The sequence below is a fragment of the Prunus mume genome, linkage group LG5 (assembly GCF_029339155.1).
Source record: "Prunus mume cultivar Tortuosa linkage group LG5, ASM2933915v1, whole genome shotgun sequence".
Lineage (NCBI taxonomy): Eukaryota > Viridiplantae > Streptophyta > Magnoliopsida > Rosales > Rosaceae > Prunus > Prunus mume.
This window is the reverse complement of record NC_142702.1, coordinates 5,017,618-5,032,959: the sequence shown is the minus strand read 5'-3', so window position 1 is coordinate 5,032,959 and position 15,342 is coordinate 5,017,618. Positions and strand designations below refer to the sequence as shown.

Below are 15,342 nucleotides of genomic sequence, written 5' to 3'. Positions count from 1 at the left end.
CCCTTTGGTCTCCCCTTATTGAATGTCATTGTACAACTGTATGAACTTGAAATTATGGTTCAAGGAATCCAATTCGTCAGCTTTCTATAATTCCAAGTTATGGATTCAAAAGGAAGGTATGAAAATCTGCACGCTTTAATGGAAATGAAATTTTTGAGGCATTCAAAAATTACCAGGGCCAGAATGAAGTCTAAATTCCAAGTCAAACTGGTGCTTCTTGTTGCACCAAGAGGCTGTTGCACTGGGTGCTAAAGCATGGGATCTTTAACCACTGTATGTAGCTCACCATATGTATTCGATGCCCCCTTATCCATATCTAGACTACTTTCTATATGCGCGATTTCTCCTTTCTTTTGTCTTCTTCTTTTTTTCTCACCTTGCGTTTTTCTCTGTTCCGAAAATTCTGTGTAGTCATACGTGCCGAAATATTAAAAAAAGTAATTAAAAAAAAAAAAAAGAGATACGAGTGAATGGAAAGGAAAAAACAAAGGATCAATTCCACTTTAAAGAGACACGCTATAAAAATAGAACCGTTTATGAAACTTATTATCTGGATGGGAATCAAGAACAAGAAAATTTAAAATTAGAAATATTTTTAAAAAAATATTAAAAAAATTAATACATAGGATACATGCACTAAACGATAAGAAGAAATTCGACCACCCCCTACATATTTGATAACCTCTCCTACGACAAAACTCGCAATACCGACTCCATTCGTAATTCCTATCAATTACTCCTCTATCAAAAAAATGAGTTAGTTCAACTAATCTTCTTATACCTTTAGTAAAGGATATTACATAAATAAATAAAAAATCTATGTGACCATGATTATATGACCAATTATATATCACATTTATTATTTTACCCCCCAAAATTTTAATTTTATTAGGAACACTTCTAACAAATGAATTAAATAAATTTAAATTTTGTAAAGATGAATAAAAAAAATAAAAATAAAAATAAAAATTTGTAACACATTACAAAATTACCAGGGCCAGAATTAAGTCTAAATTCCAATATGCGAACATGCACTTGGAAATTGTAGTTTAAGGGAAGAAATAATGTCTATGTAAGCTGTAATATTTCCAAATGCGCATTGGAAACTGAAGGAAAGAAAAATATTGGATGTTGATGACAATGTAGATAAGATTGTTCTGTCCTTCTTCCCCTATAAAGTATTCTTCACGGGGAATGGTCTAGTCTAAGAGCATAGAATCGAAACAATGGCAAAGCATAGAGCTCTCCTGTTTCCTTCATGTTTTCTCCATTCTCATACTCACTATGAGCTTATTGTGCAAAGCTGTTGATGATGAAGACAGAAAGCCATATATTGTCTACTTGGGATCACTTCCTAATGATGAGGCCTTCTCACCACTGTCTCACCAAATTGGTATACTCGAAAGAGTTGTGGAGACTTCTGCTTCTAATTTCTTGATAAGAAGCTACAAAAGGAGCTTCAATGGGTTTGCTGCCAAGCTCACTGACCAAGAAATAGAAAGGCTTGCTAACATGAAGGAAGTAGTCTCTGCCTTTCCACAGCACTAACTTCCAACTTCACACAACAAGATCTTGGGATTTTATTGGTCTCAATGACGAAACCAAACGGAATTTTACTACAGAGAGTGATGTTGTCGTTGGTGTGATCGACACTGGAATTTGGCCCGAATCGCAGAGCTTCAATGACAGAGGTTTTAGTCCGGCTCCCAAGAAGTGGAAAGGTGTTAGTGAAGGTGGCAAAAATTTCGCTTGCAACAACAAGATCATTGGAGCTCGGCGTTACAACTCATCATCAGCAAGGGATGAAGTTGGACATGGGTCCCACACTGCCTCAACGTCAGCAGGGAATGCCGTTAAGGGCGCGAGCTTTTATGGTCTAGCACAAGGTACTGCAAGAGGAGGAGTTCCCTCTGCGAGAATTGCTGCCTATAAAGTCTGCGAATTCGAAAAGTGCCCTGGAGAGGCTATCATGGCTGCTTTTGACGATGCTATTGCTGATGGAGTTGACATCATTACAATTTCACTTGGAGGCACTTTCGTCACTTCTTTCGATAAGGATCCTATAGCCATTGGCAGTTTTCATGCAATGAAGAAAGGGATACTAACTGCACATTCTGCAGGCAACAGTGGTCCTGAAGAGGGTACCGTAGTAAGTGTAGAACCATGGGTACTTACAGTTGCAGCAAGTGGCACAGATCGCCGGATCATTGATAAGGTTGTTCTTGGAAATGGAAGGACACTCATTGGGAATTCGGTGAACTCTTTCACATCCAATGGAACAAGTTATCCTTTGGTATATGGAAAAGATGCTACAAGTCATTGCTCTGATTTCGATGCTCAGAGTTGTTTAGCAGGCTGCATAGACAGTGCTTTAGTCAAGGGAAAGATTTTGGTATGTGATGCGTCTGATGGAGATATAGCGGCTCTTCAAGCTGGTGCACTAGGTTCCATTGTAATCAGTCCCAGTGAGGATGTTGCTTTTATTGTCCCACAACCTGCAACAGGTTTAAGCATCAAAGATTATGAGGGGCTCAAGTCCTACCTGAACTCCACAAAACATGCTAAAGCCAACATATTAAAAAGTGAAGCCATAAAAGATCCTGCTGCACCCATTGTTGTTTCTTTCCTCTTCCCGTGCACCGAATTCAATTTTACCAGAAATTATTAAACCAGACATAAGTGCCCCAGGAGTAAATATTTTGGCTGCATTTTCGCCTGTTGCTGCTATCACAGATAGCCCTGACGACGGGAGGCATGTCAAATACAGTTTACTATCTGGAACCTCCATGGCTTGTCCCCGTGCTGCTGCTGCAGCTGCATATATTAGAACATTCCACCCTGAATGGTCTCCAGCAGCCATCAAATCATCTCTTATGACTACAGCTTGGCCCATGAACCACACCGACAACGTTTCTCCTGCTGAATTTGCTCATGGATCTGGACACATCAACCCTGTAACAGCTCTAGATCCTGGCCTCGTGTACGAAACTTCTGAAGGTGATCACATTAAGTTGCTCTGCTCATTGTCCTAAAGGCTCTGAGAAAGGATCACCAAAGGATTTCAATTACCCTTCGCTGGCTGCTGTTATTAAACCAGTGACATCTTTTACTATTAACTTTAATAGAACAGTTAAAAACGTTGGCCTTGCAAACTCTACCTACAAGGCCAACATCCTCCCGGATTCTAAAGTTGACATCAAAGTAGTACCTCAAGTTCTTTCATTCAAGTCTCGAATGGCCTCGTGTACGAAACTTCCTGACCAGTGATTGAGGTATGAATTTCTACCTATTTTTCACGATCTAGCATTGCATCAATTTTGAGTGTAGGTGCTGGCGAGGGGAGATTCTGCCACTTCCGGTCAGTTTTTGGGGTATCGTTCCTGGATGATGCAAGAGTTAAACTGAGCGATATATGACCGGGAGAGAATAGCTCTTGTCCTAAAGGCTCTGAGAAAGGATCACCGAAAGTGATTTCAATTACCCTTCGCTGGCTGCTGTTGTTAAACCAGTGACATCGTTTTACGTGATATGTTGATGAGTTCTCACGTGTCGTAGGTTTATCCGGCGTGCTAGGTCCCATACGTAAACGTATGGGGATATATTGTGATTGTATTTGGTGAGTTGTGATAAATAAACTAGAATGTATGAATTTGTATGGCTGTAATGGTTTATTTGATATTTACGAAAGAGCTACGTTGGACCCCACTAGGTGGTCTTATTGAATTGGTTCGGACTCTAGGCTTGTCCTACAAGGCCAAAATGCATGTTTGATGTATTAAGTTATTTTATAAAAAAAAAAAAACATTGTGGGCAGTTCTGCTAGAATCTCCCGGTAAATTCTAAATTGTGCGTGCTGCCGGTTGGGTTATAAAATTGATGCAGAAAATTTTGGGAAATCAGGGGAACTCTGCCGAAATTTAGTAACCTCATAGTAAGGAGTCTTCTCAGGGTTCGTCTCGGGTTCGGAAAAGTCTGTCATTGAATGAGGAGAAGACTTTCACCGTGACAGTCATTGGAAAAGGCTTGCCGGATGGATCACATGCTTCTGCGTCGCTGATTTGGTATGATGGAACTCATAGAGTTAGAAGTCCAATTCTTGTACGCAGCAAAGCAGCTTCATGGTGATTGCATTGTTTTTATTCTTCAAAACTTCATTGTTTGCATACCAAGGAAATTTTATGATTGTATCTGACACTCGTTCCTGTGATAAATAAAACAAAACTGTGAAGGATTTGTTGCTAGAAAACTTTATTGTGATTATCCAAATTTTTTTGTTAATCCAAGTCCTTTGGTAACAAAATATTTGTACTTCTTTCAATCTTTTGAATATAAATTTGGTATAAAGATCTTAACATATGAACAGCACACAAATTATGAAGGCATCTGAGTAATTAAACAGATCTAGATGACAACAAGGCGCTTACGTAGCCTCCTTTAACTGTAGCCATAACTCAATAAGGAACAATGCGTCGATCAGAAAATCTGCAAGAATTACATGTTTCACTTTTGGCTGAAGAGAATTTCAAAAGAAGCACTTAGTAAACAGAACCAGGATTATGCAACTTCTCTGCTGACTACAGAGTATAACATCACTGACCAAACCAATAGAGCTTCAGTTTCTTGATGAAGAAGGTGATCCCGTTTGAATTTCAATGGCATCTGGACCTAATCTTTCTGGTAACTTTTCAAGAACTTAACACCAATTTTGGATCTGTTTCTTACTAAAAACAACTCATCTTTCTTGAAGAGGTAGTTTAACGTCAGATATGTGGCTGGTCGTATTACTGCCAATAACATCACCTTAATTCGGCTTTTCAAGGTATAGGCACCCTCCCAATGTGTTACATGTCCCTTCTAGAGCTTCCAATTCACTGCCTGTCAATGAGTTCTGTGTAGTAAAAAAAAACATTATTCTGGCACATTTTAATTGTGTGTTCATCTATTCTTCTGGCAAAATTGAAATTGTGTGCTCCATTTAACTCAATAAGAATTGTTCACGTGTTAGGCACAAAAACAAGCCACACTTGAGTAAAAATGGTCTATATGCCCTAACAAACATAACCATTTGTTTCTGCAGGTACTACTAGTCCAACATTTCTTTTTTATTTGGTCCTTTTACTAGTTCTACTGACAAGTCTTCTGTATATGCTTGTAAGCATTGCTTGTATGGCAAGATTACTCAGATAATCATTTCCTATTTCTCAAACTGCATCTCTCTTTGATCTGAAAACCAGCTAAAAGTTCCTGCTCTACATCGTGCTAGGTTCTTAGTCACAAGCTGGACTCCAGCCACTGGTCCATTTCCAAACCATTCCTGGAACAAGGAAACCCAAAACATACCCGAACAGAACTCAAAATAACAACATAAAAATTTGATCCTGAACTTTGGTGTGACAATATTTCAGTCATGGTCCATTTTATGTTTCACTCATGGAAAGAGCACAATATGCTGATTATGCTTTTGTGTGTGATAGAATTATAAGCAAAAATCATGATGTTCAGTTTGTATCCACTTCTTACGAACTCCTTGGCAGTTTACTAACTGCTTGATTTCGTTTTCTTCGTGACAAACTTATTGTTTATGACAGAGGTTTACCGGAGGAGTTCATCAATAATACAATAGAGCTTACGGCAGCAAGATTAGTTTGAGTGGTTATTGTTAGTTTGGAAGTTGGGAAGAGTTGAAACTAATTAGTTTCAGCCTTGCAGTCTAATTGCTTAGTACTTAAGCAGTCTAATTCGTAAATTCAAATTGTACTTCACTGTTAAATTCTTTATTATAGTTTGTTCAATTTAATTCTAGTTTTTCTTCTCTCGCCTGATGATAAATAATCTCAACTTTCACAACATCCTTTAAAAACAAGAGTCGGAAATAGTATCACTGAGACGTGAGAACCAGGCAAACTCTCTCTTCCACTGGACCACTTCCCTACAAATAAGAGTTTCTTCCATAAAAAATCAATGTGTTTTTTTTTTGGTCAGTATTTTGTCTTTTGGCTCTACGGCATCTATCATTATGAAAGTCATAACATTGCATTGTTATTTTTGTTAGGGCATGAGGTTATTATTCTTTTGTTAGTTTTCTTAATTTCTTGGCAACTCAACAGTTTGAGGAAACAAAAAGGGAAACAGAGGATTCACTTTTTTCCAAATAATTTTGATGAATATGAAGTGTTTTGAAGAGAGCCTAGCTAATGAAGAGGATTAGGAGGCATTTTAGATAACTGTGTTTAGGTTGACAGCTTAAGATGTGATCATGTGTGTGCAATTCCAATTAACTTGGAACTGGCAAGGCCAAAACATCATAATAAATTTTATTGATTGTTGGAAAATTAAAAAAAATTAAAAACGAATTGTTTTCGTATGATGTTTATTTTGGTGATAGTTAGGTTGTGGCTTTCTATGGATACTTTCCTACATTGCAGCAGAGCCAAATATATGTAAAATCTGAAACAATTTCTTGAAACGTTTGGATCTCTGTCATCCTACCTACATACATGGAAAGACATATTTGAGCACGTACTCCGGGTTTGGCGTGCAGAATGTGGGTTGAGTGCCGTTACTGCATGCCTTAAATTGTACATAGAGCAGGGGGAGTTAGGCAAATCTTGTCTTTTGCAACATCTTTAGAAATTGTTAGGGCCAGAGCCGCCTAATCCAAATGTGTTTATGTACATGAAATGTACGCAGCTTCCTATATGAACTTGGAAATAGGGTTAAGGAATTAAATCATTTTTCTTATAAAGTACTCATCACCAGTTACGAATGTGATCATCGAACGATATGGCTAAGCATGGAGCTCTCTTGTATTCTTATGCTTTTCCTATTCTTGCACTGGCTATGAGCTTGTTGTGCACAGCCATTGATGAAGAAGATAGAAAGGTCCATATTGTGTACTTGGGGTCACTTCCTAGTGATGAGCTTTACTCACCATTGTCTCACCAACTTGGTATACTAGAAAGGGTTGTCCAGGGAAGTTCTGCTGCAAATGTGTTGGTGAGAAGTTATGGAAGGAGTTTAAATGGATTTGCTGCCAAGCTCACCAACCGCGAGAGAGAAAAGCTTGCTAACATGAAGGAAGTAGTCTCTGTCTTTCCAAGCACAACTTTCCAACTTCACACAACAAGATCTTGGGACTTTATGGGCTTCATTGAGAGCATCTCTCGAAGTAAAACGGTTGAGAGCAATGTTGTCATGGCCGTGATTGACAGTGGAATTTGGCCTGAATCCGATAGCTTTAAAGATGATGGTTTTGGTCCTCCTCCCAAGACATGGAAAGGTGCTTGCCAAGGTGGCCAAAATTTCACTTGCAATAACAAGATTATTGGAGCTCGGTTTTACACATCAGAGGAGTCTGCAAGGGATGAGATTGGTCATGGAAGCCACACTGCCTCAACGGCAGCAGGAAATGCTGTAAAGGATGTGAGCTTTTATGGACTAGCCCGTGGTACTGCAAGAGGAGGAGTTCCTGCTGGGAGAATTGCTGCATATAATGTCTGCACTAATCAAGGTTGCAGTTCGGTTGATATCTTGGCTGCTTTCGACGATTGTGTTGATGATGGAGTTAGCCTCATTACAATTTCAATTGGACGTACTGTTGCAACTTCTTTCGAAACGGATCCTATAGCAATTGGCGCTTTTCATGCAATGAAGAAAGGGATACTAACTGTACAATCTGCAGGCAACAGTGGTCCTGGAAATGGTACTGTCTCAAGTGGGGCACCGTGGATTCTTACGGTTGCAGCAAGTAGCATAGATCGTAAATTCATTACCAAGGCTGTTCTTGGAAATGAAACTAATCTAGTTGGGATTTCAGTAAACTCTTTCGAATCAAATGAATCAAGTTATCCTTTGATATATGGAAAAAATGCTTCAAAACAATGCTCGGAATTCTTTGCCGGGTATTGTCTAGAAGGCTGCCTAGACCCTGATTTAGTTAAGGAAAAGATTGTGCTATGTGATTGGTCCGGTGGATATGTTGAGGTTGATCGAGCTGGCGCAAAAGGTGCAATTTTAAGCAATTCAAGAGATGATGTTGCATCTGTTGTCCCACTATCTGCGACTGGTTTAAACGATCGAGAGTATGCTGTGGCCAAGTCCTACCAGAACTCCACCAGAAATCCTCGAGCCAAGATACTAAAGCGTGAAGTCATAAAAGATCCTGCTGCACCACGTGTCGCTTCCTTCTCTTCACGCGATCCTAATAGAATTGTACCAGAAATTCTGAAGCCAGATATCACTGGCCCCGGGATAGATATTGTGGCTGCATATTCACCTAATGCTTCTATCTCGGCCAGCCCTTATGACGAGAGGCGTGTAAAATACAATGTACTATCTGGAACCTCCATGTCTTGCCCCCATGCTGCTGGTGTAGCTGCATATGTTAAAGAGTTCCACTCGGATTGGTCTCCAGCAGCCATAAAATCAGCTATTATGACTACAGCTTGGCCCATGAATGATACCAGCACTTCTCCTGGTGAATTTGCTTATGGATCTGGACATCTCAATCCTGTAAGAGCTATAAACCCCGGTCTTGTGTACGAAGCTTCTGAAGAAGATTACATTAAGTTCCTTTGCATGATGTTGGATGAGGAAAAAATTAGACTCATTTCGGGAGATAAGGTCACTTGCCCTACTGGCTCGGACAAAGGATCACCAAAGGATCTCAATTACCCTTCAATGGCTGCTAATGTTACGTCAATGAAATTGTTTATGATCAACTTTCATAGAAGAGTTAAGAATGTTGGCCTTGCAAACTCCAATTACAAGGCATTGATCTCCTCAAATTCTAAAGTTGATATCAAAGTGGTGCCTGAAGTTCTTTCCTTCAAGTCCTTGAATGAGGAGAAGAATTTCACTGTAACCGTTGATGGAAGAGATATGCCAGAGGGATCGCATGTGTCTGCATCGCTGTGTTGGTACGATGGAAGTCACAACTGCATTGTTAGAAGTCCAATTGTCATAAGCAGCGTATCAGCTTGATCACCTGCGTTGTTTGTACAATATTCAGAACCTCATTGTTGCAAAAGAAAAAGTATGTTATGATTCTATGTGACACCTTTATCAAGCTAGTTAAAATCAGAAATAAAGCCAGACATGAGGGATTTGCCTTTAGAAAAAATTAGGGCTCTCTTGAGTATATCAAATTATGTGGATTTTATTAGCTTTAAGAATTTCTAAAGTTCATTTAACCATTTCAGTCTAAAAAAAGTCAAAATTCCTTATTGTAAATACTTTCATCCATATGGACCCTTGCATTTTTCATTTGCAATACAAGCCTTGAGCTCATCTGTGTTGTGAGTTTAAATCCTTTATTGAAATCTTCTTAGGTCTGATGGAGGTGGGGAGTATAGTACTGACGAACTTCCGAAATTCTAATGAGATTAAACGTAAAAACATAGTTCTTATAAGGGGAAACAAAAAATAAAGTTGCACAAGACTAGCCATGCATTACTATTACCGCACGGTCCGCATCTTTGGGCTGTGACAGGACAAGGTAATTAGGTCCAATGGGCCGGGCCCATCATGGGCTATGACGGCCCGTTTATGGTCTATTTATTAAATTATACTTGTTTTAGAGAAAAATAATATAATACTATTACATATTATATATATATATCTTAAATTCAAGTTTATTTCTTTTCTCTAATAATCTATATATAAAAAGCAAAAGGCAGAGAATTGTGAAATATTCAAAATACCAGAAAATGTAATTGGTTAATGCAAACATTAAGAATTGAAATTATTAATTAAATGAGGATAATATGGTAAATTCACACTTTTTTATATTAAAAATTAAAATTAAAAGAAAAATCAGATAATGGATCATATTTTTATGGAACACAACTATCCATTATCTTTTTTAATTCTAAAATAAATTTTAAATTTAAAAAAAAAAGTTTCGCAAGCATGGAAGCGCATGTAGATTCACATTTTTAATTATTAATTAAATGAGGATAATATGGTAAATTCACATTTTTTTTCATATTAAAAAAATATAAATTAAAAACAAATTTAGATAATAGGTCCTACTTTTATGGAACATAACTACTCATGTTGTCTTCTCTTAATTCTAAAAATAAAAATAACCAATGGGCTAGTATATATTAAAAATTAATGTTTTCTTTATATAAAAAATATGATTTTGTTTTTCAAGTTTAAATTTTTAAAACTCAAACAATAATCTAGCAATTTTCTATTTAAATGTACTTTAAATAAAGTTATTGACTCTCTCTCTCTCTCTCTCTCTCTCTCTCTCTCTCTCTCTCTCTAACAAATAATAAACCTTATTAGTATATAAATAATTGTGGAGTGGGCCCATATCAGTCCGTTTAGTAGCCCAACATGAGCACGACCCGAGCTCATATTGGCTTTGGTAAATAGTCGGTCGGTTTGGGCAAAAATAGTCAGTCGGTTTGGTAAAGTTGGCAAATAGTTGTTCGGTTTGCGGTTTAGGCAAAAATTCACGGTTACCAAACGGCAACCACCCCTACATTTTAACACACTATATAGTTTACTAATTTGGAAAATAGGAATCCAATTTCACCTAATTAGGATAAAGCCAAAGACCAAAAAGTAGTACATAATTTTACAATAATTGAATTAAAAAACATCAAAATTACACACAATATGGGCCTCCTATTTGGGCAAATCCAAAACAAAATTCCATTCCTAGGTATTAAAACCCAAACAGAAATATTGTTTGTCTCAAATTAATTAGTAAGGATAATACCTAATTTTTCTAAAAATGGGGGGTATCATTATCTTTTCAGTAAGTAATGTAAGGTGGACCAACGGATTTGGGCCTCCTCTTTGGCCAAATTCAAAATAAAACTCCATTCCTAGGTATTAAAACTCAAACAGAAATATTGTTTGTCTCAAATATTAATTAGTAAGGATAGTTATGTATAGTACCTAATTTTTCTAAAAATGGGGGTACAATTATCTTTTCAGTGATTAATGTAAGGTGGGCCAACATATTTGGGCCTCCTCTTTGGCCAAATAAAAAAAATTCATTCCTAGGTATTAAAACCCAAACAGAAATATTGCTTGTCTCAAAAGTAAGATAGTTATATCTAATACCTAATTTTTCTAATTAAATTTGATAGCTTTCTATGAACTCAAACAAGTTCCTAAAACTTGGTTTGACAGCTCAACTTTTGACATTTGGTTTCGTAGAATCTACGGCTGGTTTCTTAATCTCTCACCGTTTTATTATGTGATGTGCATGTTTCCACAACTCCTAAATCACGATATTTCCTGACCTGGCTCTTGCATCAAATCCTATTTGTCATTCCTTGAAAGAGAACATAGAGAGATACGCATGAACAGTTAAAGAAAGAAAAAGAATAGTAAAATAACAGCAGCTCGCCTTCCTGGTGAAACAAATTATTTACAGGCTTCCACTGTCATTGCTTAGTGAGTTTCCTAAGCATATTGTATGATTGTATGGAACACTATGAAGTAATGAGAATTTTGATCCACATATATGTTTACTTGTGTAACCTCACAAATTTATTAAATTTTATATATTTGATTTCGGTATAGATTTTAGATACGAATTCAACAAAAATAACCCCAAAAAGTAACCTTTTCATAAAATCGCGTTATATCATTTCGATAAAATTAAACAATTGAAAGGGTAAGACTATTTCAACATTTTCTGTGATCATCCTTATTTTAGGTATTTGAGTGGCTTAGATTTAATGAAATGAGAGTAAATGCAGGGAACCTAAATGCAAAGGGTCGGGATCCTAGACGAAATATTGTCATTTTGAATATTTAGGATTAATAGTGAAAATAATTACAAGGAAGAAGGGATGATATACTAATTAAATTATGGATTTTTGCAAAGAATAATAAAAGGATCTTCACAACAAAGCACCAGTTGTTTGAACCTGACCTTCTTCTTGGTGATAGTTAGTTGACGTCTATCTGTGCATTCTTTTTATTACATAGAATCTGAATATTCAAAACTACACATAAGCCAGATATGTATAGAATCTGAATATTTTGAATGTTTTGAATTTTTTTTCATCCTACATGGAAAGAAATTAATTTGCCTGTAACGTATTTCAAGAGAGTCAAATCCAGATATGTTAACATGGTCCCGAGTCTCTACATGTAGCCATAGTGCATTTACCCATATTTCATAAAATTTGGACCATTCAACTAATCCAATGCTTGTGAGTATGCCACATCAGCTACAATAAGTTTGTTTCCTTTTTTATTTGACTGACGATGTCAAGTACCTTTGACAGGGAAAAAAAAAAATCTCTTCATCTCCATCTCCCATCTTGCCTATCGTTCTCTTCATTCTTCTCTGAAATGTGGGTAAATGCACTATGGCTAAATGCAGAGAGACTCAGGATCATGAAATGCGGGTAAATGCATTGGATCGTTGTTAACATAAATGGGATTTGCATTAGCTTATCTCCACTTGGAAAGTTTACCAACGAATAAATTCAATTCCATGAATTCACTATTAAAGGAATAAAATCTGGATGTTTAATGGAGATGAGAGAGAGGAAATAAAATCAGGATTTTTAATGGAGACGCGGTTTTTGTGTCCATCTCACTATAAAGTACTCTTGACCTGCACTGTTTGTAGCATTGAACAATGGCTAAGCATGGAGCTCTCCTGTTTTCTTATGCTTTCTCCATTCTCGTTTTCGCAACGAGCTTATCATGCAAAGCCATTGATTCGGAAGATAGAAAGACATATATTGTGTACCTGGGGTCACTTCCTCATAATGAAGTGTTCTCCCCATTGTCTAACCAAATTGGTATACTAGAAAGAGTCGTACAGAAAACTTCTGCTTCAAATTTCTTGCTCACAAGCTACAAAAGGAGCTTCAATGGATTTGCTGCCAAGCTCACTGAGCAAGAAAGAGAAAGGCTTGCTGGCATGAAGGAAGTTAGTCTCTGTCTTTCCAAGCAGAATATTCCAACTTCAAACAACAAGATCTTGGGACTTTCTTGGTCTCAATCAGACAGCCAAACGAAATGCTACTGCCGAGAGTAATACTATTATTGGTGTGATTGACAGTGGAATCTCGCATGACTCAGAGAGCTTTAATGATGAAGGTTTTGGTCCAGCTCCCAAGAAGTGGAAAGGTATTTGTCAAGGTGGCCAAAATTTCACTTGCAACAACAAGATCATTGGAGCTCGGTATTACACTGATGCTGGCGCAAGTGATGCTGTTGGTCATGGAACTCACACTGCCTCAACCGCTGCAGGAAACCCCGTAAAGGATGTGAGCTTCTATGGACTAGCACAAGGTACAGCAAGAGGTGGAGTTCCCTCGGCGAGAATTGCTGCATATAAAGTCTGCAGTGTTTCAGGTTGCCCTACAGAGGCGATATTGCAAGGTTTTGATGATGCTATTGCCGATGGAGTTGACATCATTACAATTTCAATTGGAGCCGAAAGTTCAGCTCCTTTCCAGCAGGATCCTATAGCAATCGGAGCTTTTCATGCAATGGAGAAAGGGATACTAACCTTACAATCTGCAGGCAACAGTGGTCCCGAAGCAGGCAGCGTATCAAGTGTGGCACCATGGACGCTCACGGTTGCAGCGAGTAGCACAGATCGTCGAATCATTGACAAGATTGTTCTTGGAAATGGAAAGACAATTGTTGGGAGTTCAGTTAACTCTTTCGAGTTAAATGGAACAAGTTTTCCGTTGGTATATGGAAAAGATGCTTCAAGTCAATGCGTTGACTCCGATGCAAGGCAATGTGTAGCTGGTTGCCTAGACGCCGATTTAGTTAAGGGAAAGATTGTGCTCTGTGATCAGGCTGGTGGCAATACTGAGGCTCATCAAGCTGGTGCACTAGGTTCAATTTTGAAAACTTCCAAGCCTGATGTTGCTTTTATTGTCCCACTACCTGCATCTGGTTTAGGCAGCCAAGACTATGATGTGGTCAAGTCCTACCTCAAATCCACCAAACGTCCTCGAGCCAACATACTAAAAAGTGAAGCCATAAAAGATGATGGTGCACCTGTTGTTGCTTCCTTCTCTTCACGTGGACCTAATCAAATTGTACCTGAAATTATTAAGCCCGATATAAGTGCCCCAGGGATAGATATTTTGGCTGCGTATTCGACTCTTGCTCCTGTCACAGGTGGCACTGAAGACGAAAGGCGTGTAAAATACAGTATACTATCTGGAACCTCCATGTCTTGCCCGCATGTTGCTGGTGTAGCTGCATATATTAAGACATTCCACCCTGACTGGTCTCCAGCAGCCATCAAATCATCCATCATGACTACTGCTTGGCCCGTGAATGATACTAAAACTTCCCCTGCTGAATTTGCTTATGGATCTGGACATATCAATCCTCTAAAGGCTATTAACCCCGGCCTTGTGTTTGAAGCTTCTAAAGAGGATTACATTAAGTTTCTCTGCTCGGTCTTGGATGAGGAGAGCGTTAGACTTATATCCGGAGATAGCAGCTCTTGCCCTGCAGGGTCCGCCAAAGTATCGCCAAAGGATCTCAATTACCCTTCACTGGCAGCCAATGTTAATTCAAGCACTTCATTTAAAATCAATTTTCATAGAACAGTTAAAAATGTTGGCCTTCCAAACTCCACTTTCAAGGCAAATATCCTCTCAAGTTCCGAAGTTGACATCAAAGTTGTGCCTGATGTTCTTTCCTTCAAGTCCTTGAATGAGGAGAAGACCTTCGATGTGACCGTGGTTGGAAGAGGCATACCAGAAGGATCACATGTATCTGCGTCGCTGGTCTGGACGGATGGTACTCATAGCGTTAGAAGTCCAATTCTTGTAGCAGCGTAGAAGCTTAATCACAAGTTCACATAGGGCTCCATTGTTGGAAATAAAACCAAGCTTTTGATTGTTTCTCACACATTTGTTAAACTAGTTTATTTGTTGAAATAAATATAGCCTTATTTGCTACTGTTTCTGGAAAATCCGATTGTGATCATCCAAGTGAAGAAAGTTTTCTTTTTCTTTAAATCCCAATGGCTCATCTGGTAACCTTTTACAATTGAAGGGAGAGTGTATACGTGGGAGAACAGTCATTTCCCAAAAGGAAAAAGAAAAGAATAAAAAGTTACAGACTTCTGTTTCTAAAGAGAAGTAGATGAGCATAATTCTCTGGTATTGCTTATCTAATTACTTTCATCAATGTACTTTCTGAGTCCTGATTTGTTATACGGTGAAGCCTAATTGTGAGGCTAAAATTTCTTTTCTGTGACTTGAAGTTGATTGTTCGAAACGAAAAATTTAGTAGTTAAAAGGAACTTTAGAAGCAGGGTAATACCTGGGATATGCCTAGAGATGCTGTTCTTGAAATTATTATTATGACAGTCGAGAG

The 15,342-nt window shown here is 38.0% G+C and overlaps 1 protein-coding gene and 2 pseudogenes across 1 annotated transcript; all 3 read left to right on the top strand.

The window, feature by feature from the left end:
* The first annotated feature begins 1,226 nt into the window (after positions 1-1,226).
* Positions 1,227-4,125, top strand: LOC103344265 (subtilisin-like protease SBT4.3 pseudogene; annotated as a pseudogene).
* A 2,629-nt stretch (positions 4,126-6,754) lies between these two features.
* LOC103343974 (subtilisin-like protease SBT4.3 pseudogene) lies at positions 6,755-9,047 on the top strand (annotated as a pseudogene).
* Positions 9,048-12,619: 3,572 nt separating this feature from the next.
* On the top strand, positions 12,620-14,929 carry LOC103344135 (subtilisin-like protease SBT4.5). The gene is given in 2 exon segments (XM_008247762.2): positions 12,620-12,919; positions 12,921-14,929. Coding segments are annotated over 2 exon segments (2,181 nt in total). The 3' UTR covers positions 14,802-14,929.
* The last annotated feature ends 413 nt before the right edge of the window (positions 14,930-15,342 follow it).